Raw genomic sequence first — 21,337 nt, 5'->3', positions numbered from 1 at the left:
CCGCGAACCACCTATCAGCGGCCCTCCTATCAAGCAGACTACGACGATGCTCTAGTGGCTCAGGTACCGACTGCTGGCGATCCGGCTTCGCGCTGTCCATCGATTCTAATGCCTTCCTCTTTTGCAGCTGCAAGAAGATCGTTACAATACGAAGCAAACCAATACGCAAATCAGGTATTTTGAAGGATCTAGTATTAAATGACCGCATTTATCGGCGCACATCTCGTGCAGTGCTCTTTAGCAAAAAAAAAAAAGGAGAAGAAAGCCTCCTATCTGTTTTGTTGCCTTTCAAGCGAACCTTTTAGAAACCCCTCTATACAGAATACCCGAATGTCTCTAAACTTCCTTCCTATCTCTTTCTTTTTGCTCTGGATCTCAACTGCTCTTTCCACACCACGGAATCTGTCTACCACTTTCAACCCCCAACTCGCTCCCTTGCGAACCAATAGAAACGAGCTGAACTCTATCTCGGACCGCCCGATACTGGTCTCGTCCACGGTCCGTGCCTATAACGGTCCCAAGTATCAGACGGCGTTCGTTACGACACCCGAACCATTCTCACTGCCGTCGTCAACTACAGCCAGAACCACCACCACCACCACCACCACAACTACCACACCAGCTCCAATACCACAGTACTATACAACCAGGTAGAGACCGTTTTTGGATCGAGAAATTATGGCCAGAAAGGGGCCCGATAGTGAGCCTAGCCTATCGCTTCACTCATTAGAACTCATCACATCGGAACGAGACACACCGCACACTGATACACTGTAACACGGACACCCATTTGGTTAGGGTAGATCGCATTGGACTTAGTCAAAAACCATTTACTAGCTACTGGACTCGCCACACAACACAGGGAGCAACAAAACAAATCATTCGGCAGACACTTACCACTCGGAGGGACAGAACACCATCTGAACTCCCCGAAACCCCGGGGGTTAGAGTGCCGTTTCCCTTCTGTTGTAGTCTTGTAGTGGGATCGGTAACACTGTTGGCGGCCATTTTCCGTTTCTCTTCTTTGCAATACCTCTCACGACTCCATCGATCAGTTCTGTCCATTTCTTTGTCTATTTTTCTCCAATACTTAAAGCCATTCTTGAGTTCTCTCTAGTGCTTTCTCTAGCGAAATGCGGTTGTCCTTAGGCAATTCTTCCTCCTGATTAGCCCAGCTTTTGCTTTTATCCATTATCCTTTCTCTGCATGTTTCATCCGATCATCATGCATGTTTCTGTCCCAAGTTTTTCTACAGTTCCCCAAACTCCATCCAATAGAATTGTCGATGATCTCCCGTTTTGTTTGTTGCTTCCTTCTCCTTTCACCAGGGAGTGTCAGTGGCCAAGTAACATTGACTGAGATTAACCACTTCCGCCGCTAGACGCTTCCTTTAACTGCAGAATGTCCGAAAGTACACTCCTCACGCAACTATCCAATTAATATCTTGTAACGATCCGTAACATGGTTCTCAATCAAGCGCAAAAAGAGCGTAACTGTTGGAACTGCTCACTGTACATAGATTCGTTTAACTTTCGCTAAAACAATCCTAAATAATTTTCCCCAAAACCTACCTTCGATCGCAGCCTACGTTAAATGAGCGACGCTGGACGCTACACTTGCCAAGCGTTACAAGCGTTACGTGCGTTACGATATGTTCTAAAATGTCAATCTCTACGATGCTATATTTATCCCAACAGATCATCACAATTGGACGATCAAAGCATTAAAACAACACCCAAATCAATCATATTAACACTCGCAGCACGCAGCGCGGGTCCCTCATCGTCCCCCGAACCGCCTCCTCCCTTCCTGGTGTCCTTTGCTCCCCCGTCCTTCCGGTCCCCGTCCGATGAGTCACGGTACCGCAGTAGCACTGCCTCGTCCCCGTCGGTGCCACCACGCCACATCCATCCATCATCATCACCATCACCATCATCAAGCACACCCTCCACACTCACCACCACCACCGTACCCAGTACCACGAGCACCACCACAACGACCACAACCGTCCGTACCGAACACTTGCCCCGGTTCCGACCGTCCCCCGAGTACAACCGACATCCGGCCCGTCTGCCTTCGTCTCCTTCTCCACCGCCTCCCGAGATCAAGTTCCATCCGATTCCGGACGATCACTATTACGACGACGATGAGGATGACGTAGACGTGGAGGACGGTGATCCGATCGACGAGGAACCGCTCGGACCGGTCCGACACTTTGGGTCTCCCAAGTTCCGCCCGGCCACCGACGACTCGGAGAATGGGCACTCCAAGAAGCAGTTTATCACCCAGAAGCTTCTGCCGGTGCTCTTGAGTCCGTTCCAGTCGGCGCGATCCTCGTCCTCGGTTCATGCGTACGCTGCCGGCCCGCCCGAGCAGACTCCCTTCTCATACGATCCCCAACCCGGGAACGACCATCAGTTTGTGCCCCTGACGAGTACCTTCCCTCCAAGTACCACTACAATACCTACCACTACTACTACTACTACTACTACTACTAGTACCACTACCACTAGAAGGCCCACAACTACTCCGTTGCCAATCACAACATCGCAGCTGCCCACCACAACGCTGGCCGTCCAGCGGGTGGTGCCAAAGTTTGTCCTCTCCGAGGTACAACCGTCCAGCTTTCGGACTCCTTTCAGTACGACGGCCAAAGCGCCTGACGCGCTGCCCGACTACGGTGGGTTCCTCTATCGGGAATCGCTGCCACAGCATACCTTCCTGAGCGCCATTGCCACTACGCTGTCGGCGACACAGTCCTCCACGATCGCAACGACCACTCCGGAACCGGTCCGGTTCACTTTGGGCTCTCGGTCACGAACCGTGACACCGACCCCATTCTCGTTACGGTTCGAACCGGTCCAACCGGAGCAGCCTTTCGGTAAACCGAACCGAACCTACACCCTGACTGGGCTGAGTGGTTCCCGGTTCGGATCGCCGCTGCCCACCAGAACCACTTTTTCTGATGACGTCACCAGTGTGACCACTGAAAGGACGACCCCTACGCCGCTGACCACCACGGTGACGACTTCCACCGTAGGCCCTAGTAGTAACGTAAGATTCGTGATAAGCTCTAGCCTTAGTACAACCGCACGGCCCCAGCCAGATCGGACGCCGGCGCCGGTTGAGTCTGTTGCTCTTCATAAGAGCCGCGATCACGTCGAACCGACCGCCTCCAGTGACTGGGTGCCACGTGCGCTGATCCAGGAGAAGGTGCTCTCCAGTCCCAGGACGAACACCCTGCAGGAGACGAACGAGCCGGAACCGGTGCAAGAATTGGACGAACCTTTGTTGCGTACCGATCCGGCCAAGGATGACGGCGTAGGGGGGACGTCGACCACGTCGGCTCCAACGCGGTTCCCTCCGCGAACCACGCTGACTCCGTCGCTCGGTCCGCGGTCCTCGGAGGGCAAGAAGATGGTGGCCGAGAAGGAGCCACCGAAAGTACAAAGCTTTACCTCGCGCGGCCTTATCTTTAAGGAAGCGCTCAACAGAACGCTGGACCCGTCGGCCGGCCAGCCACCCGTCACCAGCCGGGTGGTGGTGTCGCCGTACAAGAGTCTCGAGGTGCAGCGTCAGACGACGTCCTCGGACAAACCGTTCGCGTCGACGTCGCGCGTCATCTCGAACCTGTACCGGACGACGACACCGGAAAGCCTGCCTTTGGTGGGGCCCACGGTGAAGCGTCCGTTCTCGACGCCGGCTCCAAGCACTACGACGTCGACCACGTCGACTACGTCGACATCGACGTCAACGTCGACAACGTCGACGACGACGGTGACTCCTAGCACCACCACTCTAGTGACCCCAGAAGAGGTCAGCGTCACGGCGGTGAGCAAACCCACCGAAGTCTATCGCGGGCGCTACCGACCGGTGTTTAGCTTTGTGCGATCGGCCGAGTCGAACGACGAGGTGACCACACCACGCTACCTGCAGTATCTGCGTCCCCGTGGCCGTGGATCACCTCGCCGGTCGTACACTCGCTTGAGGCCAACGGCCCAAAGCTACACGCAGCTCCGTTCGAGCACGGTGCTCGACAGCGATTCGAGGAACGTTTCGAGCAGTCCCGGCTCGGGCTCGCTGGACAGTACCGTACTGTCCGTCGTATCTTCCAGTGAGTACAGTGAGCGCCCGAGTGCGGCCTACTTGAACCACATTCCGACGGCCGATCCAAGGGCCAAGTATGGGGTCGAGCTCACGGAAGCCAAGTCCCCGGTCAAGCAGGAGGCGAACCACACCGGCCAAGTGGTGCAGATCACCGACAAACCGGTGTACTACACGCGGTTCCACGCGACCTCGACTGAAGTGAGCTCCTTTGCCCCTGTCGCCAACAGCAATGGTGCTGGTCGACCGGTGGAGTCGACGACGAAGAAGTTCCGCGCCACGGTCGAGATGCCGGAAATGAACATTCCGACCGAGAAGGAGCTGCAGCTGTCGTACCTCCACCAGGACACGAGTACGGGTACGAGCGAGGAGAGCACCCAAGTCGACGACGACGACGAAGACGATGAGGAGCAGGAGCAGGAGCAGGATGATGAGGTAGACGAAGATCTGGCCGATTACTCCTACCTGGAGACGACGAAGACCACTACACCGACGATCACGCCCTCGACTACCTCGACCTCGACGACGACGACGACGACGGGCACCCCTCGGAGTACCTTCCGGCCGATGGCACGGGCCTCGAAGCGTTACAGCGTTACGCCCACCGTTACGGCCCCGACAACCGAGCGTTACCATGTGCCATCGCGCCCGTATCCGAGTACGGCGCCCGAACGGAACCTGACTGGCTGGTCCGGTACGGCCGACCCGACTGCTGACAACGCTGCACGCCCCATCTCCTCCACCCCGCCACCTTCCTTCCCTTCCTCGAGTTCTTCCACTCCTGTTCCGCCAGTTCCGGACGTAGTGGCCAGTGGCTCTGCGGGCTATCCGAACGGTAGTCTAAACGTCGACGCTTCCTTCACACCATCCACAATCCCCACATCCCCTGCCACCACCACCACCACGGTCCGCCCGCCAACCGCGACGTACGCCATGAGCAAGCTCCCACCGCGCGCTTCCAGGGTCAATAATGCCATAAAGACCACGATCGCAGCCGCACAACTGCCACGCCGGTACGGCAAGCCGTCCGCAGCAGCAGCGGGAAAAAGCATACAATGTACAGAAAACTCGCTGTCCGCCAAGTGCAACGAGATCCCGTCGAGGTACTGATATGATTTGCCCAGCAACCACCACCACCAACCACCACCAACCACCACCACCAACACCACTACTACTACTACTACTACTGCTAAAAAAAAACTCTGCAACTTTCCAATCAAATCAACAACCAAATAATGAATCTCAGCACGATTCTATCGCCTATGCGCCGTAGATGCCTCTACTCTGCCTCTAATTCTACTTCTCACGCGGTCAGGCATCAGCGGGTTTGAGTATTACTGCCGGCCATCACACAAAAAAACACCCCACCATCCACCACTACCAATCTCTCTCACAAGCCTAGGGCTAGGGGCCTAGGGCTGGCTAGCAAATGGTACCTTCCGCCTAGAGTCCAGCCAAAGGATTTTAGGGAGCCTAGCCTGGCGTAGACGCTTTCCACTCACTATACGCAACACTCGTGGTCACACAGTAGCGATTAGTTTGCTTACTACTTCTTCTGGGAAATAGAGAAAGAGAGGGAGAGAGAGAGAATGGGAGAGAGAGAGAAGGGGAGAGAGAGAGAGAGTAGATCAAACGAAATCGAGACGTGAGAGGCGATCGCCAAAACCATCCATCTTCCAATCTCTGATTCATGTCGTAACACGTGGACTAAAAAGTCACGGGCCTATGAAAGAAAACGCTTTATTTTCAAATTTGCGCTATTCACCCATCGTAATCTTCATCAAGAGCCAAACAATCCAATACCAGTTCTAACATTTCAATACCACTTTTGTAGGTCGATTTTTCTCAAACTTCAGACCTCATTTTCGTGTGGGCAACGTTTCTTACCGGTGAGCATTTTTTTGAGGTCTAACCCGGGGTCCACAGTATGAGAAACTTGGTAAAAATGTAAACTATTAATCTTTTGCTAGAGTTCCGTGAGTTACTTTGAGTTGCTTTTAGGTGCCTTACCCGGGCGCCACACTATGAGAAACTTGGAAAAAATGTATGGCAGGCCAAGAAACTATGAATCTTTTGCTAGAGTTCCGTGAGTTACTTTGAGTTGCTTTTGAGCGCCTTTTGTTTACGGGATATTTTCTCGTTTCGGGGGTATTTTTTCAATTTGACAGTTTACGGCAAATTTCGGCAAATTTTTATTACTTTCCAAAAATATGGCTAGTTTTTCTACAGCGGATTGAATTTTGAAAAAAATGGCACTAGAAGGAGAAGGAAAGGAAACTGAAAAATCAAAGCATACACAAACGAACTGTCATTTCACTCACTGGAGCTCACGGAATATCTCGCGCAAAAACTTCAAGTGTGAATGCTAGCTTATCAAAAAACCTGTAGAGAAAACTCATAGTGTGGTCGAGGCGTTATGTTTACGGGATATTTTCCCGTGTCGGGGGTATTTTTTTCAATTTGACAGTTTACGGCAAATTTCGGCAAATGTTTTTTGCTTTCCAAAAATATGGCTCGGGTTTTTCGACAGCGGATCAAATTTTGACAAAAATGGCACTACAAGGAAAAGGAAAGGAAACTGAAACATCAAAGCATAAACAAACGAACTGTCTTTTCACTCACTGGAGCTCATGGAATTTTTCGCCCAAAAGCTACTAGTGTGGACGCAAGCATATAAAAAAAACCTGTAGAGAAAACTCATACTGTGGACGAGGCGTAAAACGGTCAGTAATCGCTGGAAGCTAAATTTGGTGAATACGGACGATGTGGGAGCAATTCGAGGTCCAATTCAAGTAGTTTTGTCATTGTTTTGGATTGATTTGTAACACGTTGCCTTCGGTCGGAATGAAATAACTCTTATTTTGTTTACCATATGTGGCCGTTTCTTTGCAATTTCGGCCTTCAATCGCTCCAGTAACCGAGGGTTGATGAATATCGCCCCACGATCATCCCAAAAAAACGAGGCCATAACCGATTGCTGTGTCTTCGGGCGTATTGGATGAGATTCTCCAGTGACTCTCCACTACAAGTGATCGTTTCGATCGTTTGAAGTGGTGTAAAACAGTGCTCAGGATCAACAACACGTTCTTGCTTGCTGGTCTCGATCTTGCTCATAGTCAAATGCTCATGCAATTTGAAGGCCAAACGTTCTTTTGATATCTTTACAATGTCAGCTAAAGCACGCAACTACACTTTGCAATCATTCAAATCGATCTTGTGGAATTTTTTAATCTACGATCACGTTTGAAGTCTTCATCCCAATGTTTCATTGCTGGTTCTGATGAAGCGGAGCCCTTTATTACACATTGCAAATCATTGTTTCGCTTGAATGGCATTTTTCCCCATCAGTGTAAAAATAAAACACGAAATTGTTGTTGGTCCATTTTTTTTTTAAATAACAAAAGTTGCGCAATAACTCACAAACTTATGAGTAGAATATCGTGACCACCTCGAACACCTTTTGAAGGTTAGTATTAATTGAAAAAAAACGTTGAATGCAATAAGACTAGCGTAATTTATGTATTAGACTTGGAGCTTTTCAGCCCACGTGTTCATTTATAGAAAAAGCTTCAAATTAGTTCCCCTTGAGTTGAATCTCCCTCTGGGATCCAACTAGGACTCAAAAGCCTCTTATTGTGCCGATTTTCAATTACTGAGACTGAGACTGCCGTCCACGTAATGGCTGTTACTTCCCTCTACGAAGACAAGCGGACAGATCCTTCGAGGACCCCAAGCCTCGTTAAAAAGCCGTTAGCAAGAAGTTGCCGTTGTACTGTTCCTTCATGACTTCCTAACGAAGCTGCGGTCCCCGAAGGTACAAACCGATCGACTTTCTAGAGAGAAGCTGCAGAGTGCTCAGTCCGTAGGAAGTCCTAAAGTCCACACACCCACACCGCTCTCAAACACCTACACCAGACAGTGTGAGTAGAGAACAGAGCAGAGTGTGAGTAGTAGAGCTTGGTTTGGTTGAAAAGGCGATCGCGTTACGACCTTCACGACACGACGACAATATGGTTTAACGGCTAGCGATTGCGGATTGCTCCCCCCGCCGCGCAGGGCAGTAGTTGGTGTAATAGTTTGAGGTCTAATTAGCCTCGAAAGAGGTCCTAGAGTCCTAGGTAATACGGGTAGTAGCTTGCTTAATCACTAGAAACTAGAAGGTACAAAGAAAAACTCAGCGATCGCTACGCTGTTGTTGAGCGGAAAATAAAACGGAATAAAATCTGGCCGAAAGGTGGATCTCGAGTGGTGCTGCTTCCGGAGAGGAGCCGACACTGAGCGCACCGCTTCCGGGCACGCTTCAGGAGCTGGACTAAACCATGGAACTCGATTGTAGAAGCGAAACAGGCTCTCCGAGTCCGAGGAGACTGGCAGTTGGCCCTTAGCTACTAACACCACACCTGGGAGCTCTCTCTCTCTCTCTCTCAATGGCGGCAAAAAAGGATGAAGTAGAACCTGAGGGACCTGTGGCGGCTGGCGAACCGAAAAGAGAGAGGGAGACCGACCGATGGCCGCGAGTAGACGCGCCAATCCGTGGAGCTAGACACCGCTGACACCAGGATGTTAACACGAACTAGAAGTAGTAGTAGTTGCATTGCACCAACACCACCACAAAGCCTCAAATTTAAAGCAACCTCTCTTCCGTGCGGAAACTACCCACATCCAAACCCCCCCACCGAATGGCCACCGAATCGGGGCTAAGCGCAAAGCGCTGTGTTGGGGCGAACCCGAGGCGAACGAGGCGAAGATCCGGAAGAACAGCGGAACAGCGTTCGTCCCGAGACGGAGATCGCAATATCTGTTACCATGGAAACGCTTGCAAAGCTGTACACCGGTTCAAGGACGAAACCTTGCGTCCCGCACACACATACAGACACAAACACAGTCTCTCGTCTTTTCGTCTGCACACTCCACTCCCATCACACACGACACGACAGTGTATCCGCACCGATAATCATCATCCTGCGACGTGATTGTCCTGTCCCCCCCCCCACTCACCCACGCATCCCTCAGTCCCAGTCCTTCAGCGCCCTTCACTCCAGACCCTGCTCATGATGTCCCGCTCTGTTCCGTTCATCTGCACCGTAGTTCTACTCTTCGTAGCCTAACTCTCCGTTACTCACCCCGTTCATCCTGTTCATCCGTTCTTGTCCGGTGGCAGGCGGCCTGCCCCCTCGCACCTTCATCCACCATTCAGGCTGCCGGCTACCGGGCGAAGCTTCTTCGCGCGTCCCTCGAAACCGGACGTAATTGTTCTAATCTTGGCTTGGCGTTGGCCCTTTGCGGTAGCCCTCCGTAGTAACGTAACGTTGGTGGTCTAATACGACGGCGGGGTGTCGGGAGAGGGGAGGGGGGGTGGGGTCTGTGGGGAGTGGTCTCCACAGTGTCCCCACTACCCGGGCTCTCTACTAATCTCATCGAGTGACATGAGCTTTTCGCAATACCATTACTGGGCGACAACGAAATAGACTCCCTCCGTGTCTCTCTCTCTCTCTCTCTCTGTCTGTCCGTTGCGTGACCCACCATGGAGACCCGGTGGGCTCCATTTGGCTGCCAGTGACCCTACCGTTCCCCACAGGCTAATTCTTAACGTTCTCCCCCCCTCTTTTGGGTACCCGGCGTGGCGTCTGGACAGAGTGAGTAACAACAACAACAACCGGAACCGTGGCAATTCACAGTACGCGACCGACGCGGTCCAGTCGACGATCTCGGCCAACCGAGGAACCCATCCACCGTGAGTCCACCCGGGGATCCAGGATCTCCAGTACCTTCATCTGATCGGTCCATTTCAGACGAGCACGGCCAACGCTGAAGCCATCGCAGAACATTGTCTCGAAGGCACAGGAGTTCATCGACATCTACCGGTATCCACCGACCCGTCCGGAGCCGCTCTACCCACAGCCGACCCCGGACAAGACGGCCGCCAAGTGCCGGAAGGACGTGTGCCTGCTGCCCGATTGCTACTGCGGTGGTAAGGACGTGCCCGGGGAGCTACCGGTCGAGCAGGTCCCGCAGATCGTGCTGCTCACCTTCGACGACTCGGTCAACGACCTGAACAAGCAACTGTACCAGGACCTGTTCGAGCGGGGTCGTGTCAACCCGAACGGGTGCCCGATTACGGCCACGTTCTACGTGTCACACGAGTGGACCGACTACAGCCAGGTCCAGAACCTGTACGCCGTTGGCCACGAGATGGCGTCGCACACGGTCTCGTAAGTAATTCGGGGATCGTAGGATCCAAGGTCCAAGGAGCGTCTCACCCAACGGCCCATTTCCCTCCACACACACACACACACAGTCACAGCTTCGGGGAGTCGTTCTCGCCGAAGAAGTGGGCCCGGGAGGTGGCCGGCCAGCGCGAGATCCTGTCCGCGTACGGTGGCGTCAAGCTGGAGGACGTGCGCGGAATGCGGGCCCCGTTCCTGTCGATCGGGGGCAACAAGATGTTCAAGATGCTGCACGACTTCAACTTCACGTACGACTCGTCGATGCCGGTGTACGAGAACCGGCCGCCCAGCTGGCCGTACACGCTCGACTACAAGATCTTCCACGACTGTATGATTCCGCCCTGTCCGACCAAGAGCTATCCGGGTAAGTGTCGGGTCAGTGATAGCTGACTCCGGGACTGTCCGTTGCTCACTTGCTTCCCGTTCCATTACTCCCGGCAGGTGTTTGGGAAGTTCCTATGGTGATGTGGCAGGACCTGAACGGTGGGCGCTGCTCGATGGGAGACGCCTGCTCGAACCCGCCCGAGGCGGACGGGGTGTACAAGATGATCATGAAGAACTTCGAGCGCCACTACACGACCAACCGGGCACCGTTCGGACTGTACTACCACGCGGCCTGGTTCACGCAGCCGCACCACAAGGAAGGATTCATACAGTTCCTGGACGCGATCAACTCGATGCCGGACGTCTTCATCATCACCAACTGGCAGGCCCTGCAGTGGGTCCGCGATCCGACCCCGCTCTCGCGCATCAACTCCTTCACGCCGTTCCAGTGCAACTACCCGGTAAGTGGCATCTCTGGGGCCACGTGAACCCCCCACAACTCACCGCTTCCTTTGCCACCCGAATCAGGATCGCCCGAAGCGGTGCAACAACCCGAAGGTCTGCAACCTGTGGCACAAGTCAGGCGTCCGGTACATGCGCACCTGCCAGCCGTGCCCCGAGATCTACCCGTGGACCGGCAAAACCGGGATCCGCTCGTCCCGCATCGACAACGACATCGAGGTGGCCGACACCAACTAAGTCACCCGGGAGCTGACCGCTGACGGCCGACACGCGAGTCCTTCCCCCTGATTGGTTCCAATTCCCCATTTGGGGGCGGAAGGATTTTTTTCTTTTCCCCAGCGCCCGCCAGCGTCAAAAGAAAACTAATCGAACCGTCGCCGCCACCACACAGACTAGATACCCGCTCGGGAGGACTCCGTTCCGTTTCAGAGTGTTCCGGCAGGGAACGCAGGAGCATGAACTAGTTCTAGTGTATGATACTATTTTATTCCGCTATAAATTATTAGAACTCTAGAGACTTGTCGCGAGTCGCGAGTGAACCGCGTACCGGCCGGGCACACACAGGTTTAGGTTGCGATCCGAGAGTCGGCAAGCAAAAACGGCAGAACGGCAAACCCAAAACACCGGCCCCGGACGTGCTGTGTAAATATTTATGATCGCCCTGTTTGGGTAACTTACGGAACGGAAAGGCACAAAATTATCGACCCCTTTTCGAAGTCGGATCCTCGCCACACGGAGTCGAATCGGATCGACAGACAGACAGACAGGGGAGCTCCCGGCGTTTATAATACTCAACCCCAAAACCGAAACCCCCCAAAACTTGAAGATTGAAGTGTGTGGCCGGAAGATGGTACGGTTTATGGTACGTTTTTTTTTGTTTTCATGATAACAATGTGTGACGGCACAGACGGTGACGGAGACACAAGCTGGCATCTGTAGCAGTTGTGCCAACGCCCTCCGCACCCACAACGAGCACCGGGGGTCGTCGCAAGGTTAGGTGATTAGGAATTAGTGCACTGCCATAACGAACGAACAAAAACGCTGAGGAAAGGAACTCTCCCAGGAGAGAGAGAGAAAGACGCTCTAACAATAGGGAGGACGTAGTGCAAAAATTGTAGCAAAAGCTAGTATCCGTTTTATCAGAAGACAAAATGGGAATCACATCCGATCACACACGCTCTGTTACGCTGGTGTCCGGTTTCATCGTCACTGTGGCTGTGTGCGTGCGTTTTGATTCTCTCTCTCTCTATACGATCGCTTTCGAATTCGATTCCATCGGTTTCCACCGGTAAGGAATCACTAATCACTGAAGCAACGCAGCACTGGCACTGCCGCCTGGCCTGGAGAGGTGTCCTTTTGGGTGGAAGTCTTCCCGGTGACGATGAAACGCATACCATTTTAACAGGGCACCGGCACTGGACAGGACACGTGCTCCGCATAGGTTGGGCTCCGTTCCGTCCTTCCCTGACTTGACAGTATTGTGTGCTACGCGCGACGACCAGCCGAATCCAGGCGAGCTGCAGTGAGACACTAGAACATTAGGTAGATAGGCACCCTGCTGCACCCGTAGCTTAATGTAGCGGCACCGGGCGGGAAGCTGATAATTTTCCTGTACATAGACCTAGGCCTTCCCTCTGGCACTCTCTTAGGAGCAACAACAAAACCACACCCCCGAAGGAGCATTGGAAGGAGCATTGGAATTTTGATTGACCGCCGCATGGCCCGCGCACATCGCGTTATGAACGGCAGAAGGGAGGAGGCGCTTTTTATGTTACGGACCCTACTATTACACAGACGGAGCCTTGGTATGGCCCTTAGTTCTTTACCGAAAATGTATTTTTGCTGTCCCCTTACGCTACTACATCTTACACTTACGCTGTTTGTGTTACTGCTATACTGCCGGTACGTAGGTCTTGTGCAGGTTAGGGTGCGACCGAATCGAAACGCACTGCCGTTAGAGTGTAAGTGCATTGAATAGAGCGACAGAGAGAGATAGAGAGAGAGCGAGAGCGTGAAAAATCGAGTAAAATAAATTTTTAATCAATATCAACAGTGGCGCCGGTGTAACGTTATTAACGTTTGGTTATTGGTTGGATACTTTCCGAAAAGGTGCGATCGCGTTCAAATCCGAAAGAGAACCGGTTCCAGCGTTCCCTCATCCATCACCCGCCTACATTCTTCACTGTCACGCAGCTGGCCATAGTTTCGATTCCCGATACCGGCGCGGGGTTGGCGCGGGACTAACAATCTCGCCCGTAAAAACGAACTGTTACGGAGAGCATCAGAGATTAACATTGTCTCTGATGCAGGCTAAGATCGCCCAGCGGTTGTAACGCCCAATAAGAAGAAGAACAATGTTTTCCGTGCCACTATCACTACCCTTTGGATAGGCATTTCCTTTACTCTCTGTTCAGGAACATCATAAATCATTTCCAATTACAACTATAGTAGATGGTTGAGTGAGCGAACAATTTTTGCGGCTAAGAATTGAATTGAGGGAGGCACCTTCTGCTGTCCTTCAGTTATCGTTCCCTTTCTAACATGTTATCCAATAGATCCTGGGCCCATGGTTCAGTTTGTCATCACCAACAGAACCAAGAAACGAACCGCTGATTACCGCCCGCTGATAGGGCAATAGGTAACACTCGTCAGGGCAGCTAGCGTGGGTTCGAATTCGAGTCCCGGGACCGGTTGTCGATCAACCGGCCATGGCTTCGATTCCCGATATGAATTCTCAATTCATTTATGAAAAATTCCCCTCATACTTCATAGTCATTATCTTAAATTCCAAATTCTCACAACTTCGTACAACATATCTTCAAAGCTGTGTACACGATGTGCCTTGATAAGGCAATTTTCTCCGCTGTCAGGAGTTTCCACACGCATCGAGTCAGAAATACTCAATCAAAGAACAATTCGATTACTTTACTGATAAAGAGTTTGCTAGTTTAGTTATGACTATACTTTGAACCTTCACTTTAACTTTTAACAAGGTCGTCCAAGGTCGGTTTGGCACCTGTATCGCGAGTTTCGGACGTAGGATTCAATTTTTTTATCAAAATTTTCATGCGAATAGTCATAATCATGTCATGTCATGTCATAATCATGTCGGTAGCTTCCAAACACATCTATTCAGAAAGTTCCGATCAAAATAATAATCCACTATTTTGCTTAGGGCCTTACCTCCTTCAATTTGGCGGGTGCATTTCTTTTTCGAGAGCATGTAATTTTTAACTTCTTCCGATCGTACTGGCAAATCTTGCTCGAAAATTTGGAGATCCTCCAAAGTTTCTATAGGTAATCTTAACTGCGTTTCAGCAAGGTAATTTACAACGTTACTGCAAGCAGCATCGCCGCGATGGAGCTGCGTGGCAGAGGGCGCGAGACGAACTGCAGGCGCAACCGTTCCAGACCGTGGCTGTGTGGCTGCTCGAACGCGTCGCTGATTGGACTCCTCCAGTCGAGCGAATCGCTTCTCCAAATCGGCGCAATGATGCTCCAAGTGTACTACACGTTGCCGTAAAGCACTACAACAGCTGCAGCACTCCTCCGTACATTCCTCCGGTTCAGCTCTTCCGGTTGGCACTTCCATCGCCAACTTAGGTTTTCGTTGGTTTCGTCGGTTTCGTCGGTGTTAATCGACAGAATAACAAATTCCACCTTTTTTGCTGCAATACGGTTTTGCCCGTTAATACGGTTTGTGCTTCAAAGAGAACTTCCAGAGTTAATTTCGCGCTTGATCTTGCTTTGAATTTGACATTTATAGGAATGACAGCATGCTGTGATGAAAATGGTGATGGTGCAAATTGTTCATACTCAACGGTACGTAACGGTTTACAACGTAATTAGAACAATATGTGTAAAATGTAATAAATGATAATAATAATAATAATCGTAATAATAATAATAATAATAATCATAATCGTACAAATGTTGAACAAATACACATATGATATTAAAAAACGCAATTTCCATCGCACGGAAACTGATGTCTGAAACTGTATGCAACGCAAAACGCAAACGTAAATATAAACGTGTGAAATTGAACTATATATTTCTAACAATTAGCCAATCCATCGTAACGAACGTCTGGTAGAACGGTTCAAACTGTTTCTAGCACTACCGATTCGTTGAGCTGGCAAAATGGTGCAAAATGGAAAACAGACAAGGCCACGATCAATACGGACTCAAATTATATTGCGGACTAAAATTCTAATCCGAAATTCGTTAATTATACTCTTAGTTTGTACTTCTAACAGGTTAAAAAGTTGTCGCAGTTGGTTAAACAGTCTACGTGCGGCGCAACGGGATTGGAACGATAAAATTTTCAACAGTAAACGCTAAGTGTGTACTAACAGTAGTGCTAAGTGAGCGGCCAGCGAGCGGCACCGGCTTTCGCCGATTCTATTAACCTTCCTCTCCCGATTTACTTCGATAGGTATCAATCCGTCCGCGCCCAGAAAAATCTGCACCCGATCGAAACGCTTACCAAAACGTCGAAAATAACTTTGTTGGAAGGTACTACATTTGCAGCACTCCGCGTCATCGGTGGTACATAGCAGTTCGTCCTTTGGCATCTCTTCCTGCTTCGGCATCGTAATCTCATTGATCGTAATCTCTTTAACGGCCATTTCTTGGATCGTCCCAGGGGGTCGACCGTCTGGTAATATTTCTCCTACCATTGGACTTATTGCAACAACAATATTGAAAGAATCTGCATGTTTACGCCAAAAGGTCCCCACAAATAGTGGCTACTGAATGTTGTTTAATAGCACACAGCACCTCCGGTGGTGCTCTGGTCCGATTAGCTGCTTGCCGGTGTGGATTGTGCTGAAAGAAAAAAAGAAAAGACCAAGATATTGAACCACGGATATAGACCAATACTTTGTAAAAGCATTTAGAAGGAATAAACGAACAAAATCGAGAATGTATGATGGCGAGATGAAAATGGCTCGGCATTGAATGTCACGAGCGAGTGTTTTCGTTGCCGGCCAAGGAGCTTGGAATTTGTTGCACGAAATACTCATCGATTTTGGGCCCCATCACCCGGTAGCCCGGTAGCTCCCTGAACCGAGCGTGAGCGTGGTTTCCAGCGGTCAAGGGTTCATGATGTTTCATAAATATCAAAACACAGCCGACCATCACGAGCGAAACTCAATTTCCGGCCGACGGTCCAAAGGTCGCTGCCCGGCTGTGAGGGATATAAAAGGAATGGCCCCATCGGTGGGCCCACCGGCAGTTCCGACCGTCCGCCGAACCGTCCGGTGCACGCTGCACGAGATGGGAAGCTACTATCGGGCCACTGTTGGCCTTCTGGTGTCCGCCGTCTTCTTGTTGTGTGAGCCACCCGGGGCAGTGGCCAGCCGTGTGTACGCCACCATGCACCGTCCGGAACGGTTCAACGAGCAGCTGATCGCCTACAAGGGCGGGCGCGAATCGAGCTACTACGAGATTGCTAGCGAAGGATACTACACCGGGGCATTCCAGGACGACGGCGGGGACAATGAAACGTGCGCCGCGTGCGACACACCCGTCCGTGAACGGCGCCGTGTTGATCCGACCTTCTACGGGCACCCGAAAACGCGCGAGCAAATCTGGGAGCGCAACTTTGCCCACGTCCTGATGGATAACCGGCAAACGTTGTCTCTGGTGGCCCTGCTGAACCGAATCATCCTGAAGTACCTGTTCAACTGCATTCCGATCGTGCTGTACGACACGTACGTGGGCAGCACGGAGAACTACATCCTCGAGGCGCTCTTCAGTGGCTTCCCGACGACGTACGTGACGGGGCGAATCGGGCCCAACTACACGCTCGAGAACCCGGAGATCCTGCAGCCGTCCGGGTCGAACTGTCGCAGCTACATCATCTTCCTGGCGGACGTGATGATGACGCGGCGGGTAATCGGTCCGCAGCTCACTAGCCAGGTCGTGCTGATACCGCGCTCCAGCCAGTGGAAACTCCAGGAGTTCCTGGCCGCCAAGCAGTCGCGCGACATCATCAACCTGCTGGTCATCGGCGAGTCGTACTCGGTGGACAAGCGGATCAACAACGAGCAACCGTACGTGCTGTACACGCACGAACTGTACGTCGACGGGTTGGGTGCGAACCAGCCCCGCGTGCTGACCTCGTGGATTGGCAATCGGTTCTCGCGCAACAACGTGAATCTGTTCCCGCGCAAATTGCGCCGCGGGTTCTCCGGCCACCGGTACACGGTGATGGCCGCCCACCAGCCCCCGTTCGTGATCAAGAAGCTGACGACCGACGGTGTGGGTAACGTGAACATCCGCTGGGAGGGAGTCGAGATTCGGATACTGAACACCCTGTCGCAGTACCTCAACTTTACGTACGACATCGTGGAACCGTCGAAGCCACAGATGGGGTAACTAACGGTGGCCTTCTGGGCCTTCTCATGAACTAACGGTTTCGTCCACTCCGGTTTAGCTCCGGGGATGCGGTGGTCGACGAGATCCAGCGGCGGCAGGCCGATCTCGGACTGGCGGGCATATACGTGTCGATCGAGCGCAACATTGCCACCGAAATGTCCGTCGCGCACTCGTCGGACTGTGCCGCCTTCCTGACACTGATGTCTAGTGCTTTGCCCAGGTACGTCCTCTACACTCCACTGCGCTGCGAACCTGCCTCTACTAGTGACCTTCATCATCGACAGATACCGAGCGATCCTCGGACCGTTCCAGTGGCCCGTCTGGGTGGCGATCATCTTCATCTATCTGGTGGCGATCTTTCCGCTCGCGTTCTCGGACAAGATGACGCTGCGCCATCTGCTCGGCAACTGGAGCGAAATCGAGAACATGTTCTGGTACGTTTTTGGCACCTTCACCAACAGCCTCACGTTTCAGGGCACGAACTCGTGGAGTAACTCGCGGAAGGCCTCCACGCGCATGCTGATCGGTGAGTGTCGAGATTTTCCCCCCAAGTAGTTCCCCTTAAGGACTCACACTGGGTTGTCAGGTATCTATTGGGTGTTTACGATCATCATAACGGCCTGCTACACGGGTTCCATCATCGCCTTCATCACGCTGCCCGTCAAGCCGGAACGGGTGGACAGTGTGCAGCAACTGCATCGAGGCTTCTACCGAGTCGGTACACTGGATCGGGGTGGTTGGGAGCGTTGGTTCCTGAACTCGAGCCACACGGACACCAACAAGCTACTGAAGGACCTCCGGTTCGTGAGCAGTGTCGACGAGGGCGTCCGGAACGTGACCGATGCGTTCCTCATCTCGTACGCCTTCATCGGTTCGAAGGAGGAGCTCCAGTTCCGGATTAACTCGAACCTCTCGCACCGGTAAGTGCCGTCAAGCTGTGCCGCGAACCGCTCAGCACCTGCCGCCCTGTTCACCGACAGGTTCGCCAAGAAACGCTACGGACTGCACGTAAGCCGCGAGTGTTTCGCCCTGTACGGGGTGTCGCTCGCCTTTCCGACGCACTCCATCTACCGCGATCCGTTCAACAACGCGATCCTGTACATGCAGGAGGCCGGCATCATCAAGAAGCTGAAGAAGGACGTCCTGTGGAACACGGTCCGCACGAAGGATGGCCGGTTCCGGGAGGCATCCGTGGGGGAATCATTGCGCGGCCCGGCACCGGAAGAGCGAGGTCTGACGCTGGCCGACACCGAGGGTATGTTTCTGCTGATGCTGTTCGGGTACGTCGTAGCCCTGGCCGTGCTCATCTCCGAGTGGGTCGGTGGCTGCACGAACCGCTGCCGGGAGATCATGCAGGAACGGGCCGAGCGCCGGAAGGAGGAAGCGGACGAACTGGCAGCCGCCACCGCCGCCGCCGCCGCCGCAGTGTCCTCCGCCGGGGGGTCAGCCTGTTCATCGGCGAACCTGGGCTGGTCCCGGAAGCGACTGCTAACCGGTAACGGCCGGGACTGCCCACCGGTGGGTGATCCCTCGACGCCCGGTGGAGTCTCGGAGCATAACAGTCTGTCCGACTGTCTGTCGGATGTCAGCGCAACCACCATGCAGGATCTGTACGATGGGCCCGATCGGCGGCATTCGACCATCGTGTACCTCGATGGGCAGCTAATGTCCGAGAAGGAAGCCCAACGAGTGGTGGCCCGCAAAGCGAAACATCGCCACAGTCTCAGCTCGGTTATGGAACGCCAGGTTGGGCAAATGTTCAACCGACAGACAGACAGAGGGGCTGCCGGGCCTAGCAGGGTGGAGGTGGCAGTCGAAGTCAATGTGTCTGCACCGGACGACCCGCATGACCCGCCGCTATCGCATCCGAAAGGGGGCCGCGGCAGTATCGAAGGATCGTTCGGTGAACGGCTGTTTTTGAACTAGAGAACCGCCTGTGTGCTTGAAAACTTGATGGCTCCAGTATATAAAGGACCTTATTTCATTATTCGATCAATTTCCTTATTTCGATGTCGATGTTTTCGGTTTGTGCACGAACGATTGCATACTTGCAGGCGTTTAAATCTACGTTGGCTTCTAACGCCGATCATTTCAATTGCGGGGAAGTCTAGTATATTTCGGTGCCATCTCTAGTATCATTTCTTGCAGTAACGGGCCACCACCTGCTTGGTGTCGAGAGGCGTCAGTCCGGCTTCACTACCGAAATCTCCGAAGTACGGTTTGATGTTCGTGAATACCGGACAGCACAAACCGACGGAGCCGGCAAAGCGCGAGTAGTGCATGACGCTGGCGTAGTTATACGGCACACCGTAGCTGGTGACTTGGGCCGGATCGAGCTTGCCAAAGTTAACTGCAATAAAATTCGCACCTGTCGGAGGAATCGAAACCAAAAGGAACGATCAGTCGACGGTCCGGTCGCACGAGCCTATTGCACTTACTCTGGTACTCCGGGCGTAGGTTCTCGACGTGCAACTTCACGTACTCATCCCGGTCTGGCCGCGTGAATTCGTGGAAGAATCCCAATGCGTGCATCATCTCGTGGACCGGTGTGCCGACGTGCTCCATACACTCTGGGGTCTGCAGGTTGATGTTGTTGTACTGGTTGGACGGATTCCGGCCAACGTAGGAGTAGCAACCTTCATCGCGGTTCGTTATCGTCACGTAGAACAGCTCCGTCGTGCGGGGTACGAAGCGGACGCACGTCTTCTCATGGTACTGGTCAAAGGCGGCCTGTAGTGTCCGAAGCTCAGAAGGTGCTGTGGAAGCCACCAAGAAATGAACATTAAAAGAATCCTTCCACCAGACGGTGGGATACTTACTGAAGTCTGCTTTGATGACGTACGGAACGACTGCTGCTGGCCACTTCTTCATCACAAACTGCTCCCCAAGAGCGACACGGCCCGTTCCCGTTGGTTGCAGCAGAATGTCTCCCTCGTAGTAGTGCCCAAAGCCGTACTCATGCGCATAGCCCATGTACTCGTCGTGGCCTTTTGGTTTGAAGTTTTTCAGTCGCTTCCCTGCAAAAAAACGGACACTCAGCGATCGACCGGCGCTAACGAAGGTAAAGAAGTGGTCTTACCGACTTCCACACTCGGTTTGGTGTAGTTCGATAAATCCACTGCCAGCCCCAGTTCCACCAAGCCAAGGGCTAGGATCACGGCGGCAAGTTTGAGTTGAGTGCTGAACATATTCGCCAAACGTTTACTTTCCGCAACGCGATTCGAACTATACCGTTTGGCCTCACAGGAGTGTATTTTATAGGCCGGCCAAAAGGCAGCCTTATCCATAAGCGAGCCAGCCAGTAAAATACGAGCTAACGTCGTCGATGCACTTGAAGCGGAAGGTTCGTTTATCTGCATTGGGACCAAAACGTTCACCGAAACGGAAACTAGTTATGGTAAACTCCTCACGGGTCCGAAGGGATAGTGCATTGTGGTGTCACATTTGAGCAATGGGTCTGTGATTATCAAACACGAAATGCAATTGAGCAAGTTACATCCAAAGTAAGAACGCATTTTAAAATAATTACATTTTGATTTAAAAAGGTGCTACCTTTTGCGTACAATCGATTGAAAATGTTTAAAGTGTATATGGCCCATTTTACACACTAGTAACGGACCCTGCCATTGCATCGATAGCGAACATCACATCAAACCTATTAGATAATCGGTGGTCACCGTTGTTGTTACATCGATTACGGTCATACTAGCAGCCGCACCAACCGATCCGGAAGTATTACGTGTACCCGCGCAGAACCGTGTCCATTACACCGTCAACGAAACGCAAAATCCGATTTAGATATCAGCGTGCCAAGAAGCATCGAAACCACCGCTGGA

At 52.4% G+C, this 21,337-nt stretch overlaps 3 protein-coding genes across 3 annotated transcripts in view; 2 read left to right on the top strand and 1 right to left on the bottom strand.

The window, feature by feature from the left end:
* The window catches only part of LOC131207748 (mucin-5AC), a 151,525-nt gene extending 138,404 nt beyond the window's left edge, over window positions 1-13,121 (top strand). Inside the window, exons 4-13 of the mRNA XM_058200373.1 lie at window positions 6-63; window positions 128-174; window positions 450-650; window positions 1,698-5,207; window positions 9,455-9,459; window positions 9,742-9,838; window positions 9,897-10,316; window positions 10,403-10,695; window positions 10,773-11,116; window positions 11,184-13,121. Of these exons, the coding sequence (XP_058056356.1) occupies window positions 6-63; window positions 128-174; window positions 450-650; window positions 1,698-5,207; window positions 9,455-9,459; window positions 9,742-9,838; window positions 9,897-10,316; window positions 10,403-10,695; window positions 10,773-11,116; window positions 11,184-11,354 (5,146 nt within the window). The 3' untranslated portion in view covers window positions 11,355-13,121. The remainder of the gene's footprint in view (window positions 1-5; window positions 64-127; window positions 175-449; window positions 651-1,697; window positions 5,208-9,454; window positions 9,460-9,741; window positions 9,839-9,896; window positions 10,317-10,402; window positions 10,696-10,772; window positions 11,117-11,183) is intronic.
* Window positions 13,122-15,105: 1,984 nt separating this feature from the next.
* Window positions 15,106-19,427, top strand: LOC131207747 (ionotropic receptor 21a). Its single transcript, XM_058200372.1, has 7 exons — window positions 15,106-15,209; window positions 15,556-15,635; window positions 16,252-17,497; window positions 17,560-17,721; window positions 17,786-18,027; window positions 18,088-18,421; window positions 18,482-19,427. Exons 1-7 carry the CDS (start codon window positions 15,106-15,108, stop codon window positions 19,425-19,427), a joined length of 3,114 nt encoding a protein of 1,037 aa, XP_058056355.1.
* A 209-nt stretch (window positions 19,428-19,636) lies between these two features.
* LOC131207746 (astacin-like) lies at window positions 19,637-20,689 on the bottom strand. The gene is made up of 4 exons (XM_058200370.1): window positions 20,581-20,689; window positions 20,321-20,518; window positions 19,940-20,257; window positions 19,637-19,869 (listed from the first exon to the last, which is right to left on the bottom strand). The coding sequence occupies exons 1-4, from the start codon at window positions 20,687-20,689 to the stop codon at window positions 19,637-19,639; spliced, it is 858 nt and encodes a 285-aa protein (XP_058056353.1).
* Between the last annotated feature and the right edge of the window lie 648 nt (window positions 20,690-21,337).

Source organism: Anopheles bellator, chromosome 2, assembly GCF_943735745.2.
Source record: "Anopheles bellator chromosome 2, idAnoBellAS_SP24_06.2, whole genome shotgun sequence".
In the NCBI taxonomy this organism is placed as follows: Eukaryota; Metazoa; Arthropoda; class Insecta; order Diptera; family Culicidae; genus Anopheles; species Anopheles bellator.
This window is presented reverse-complemented; position numbering and strand designations above follow the sequence as displayed.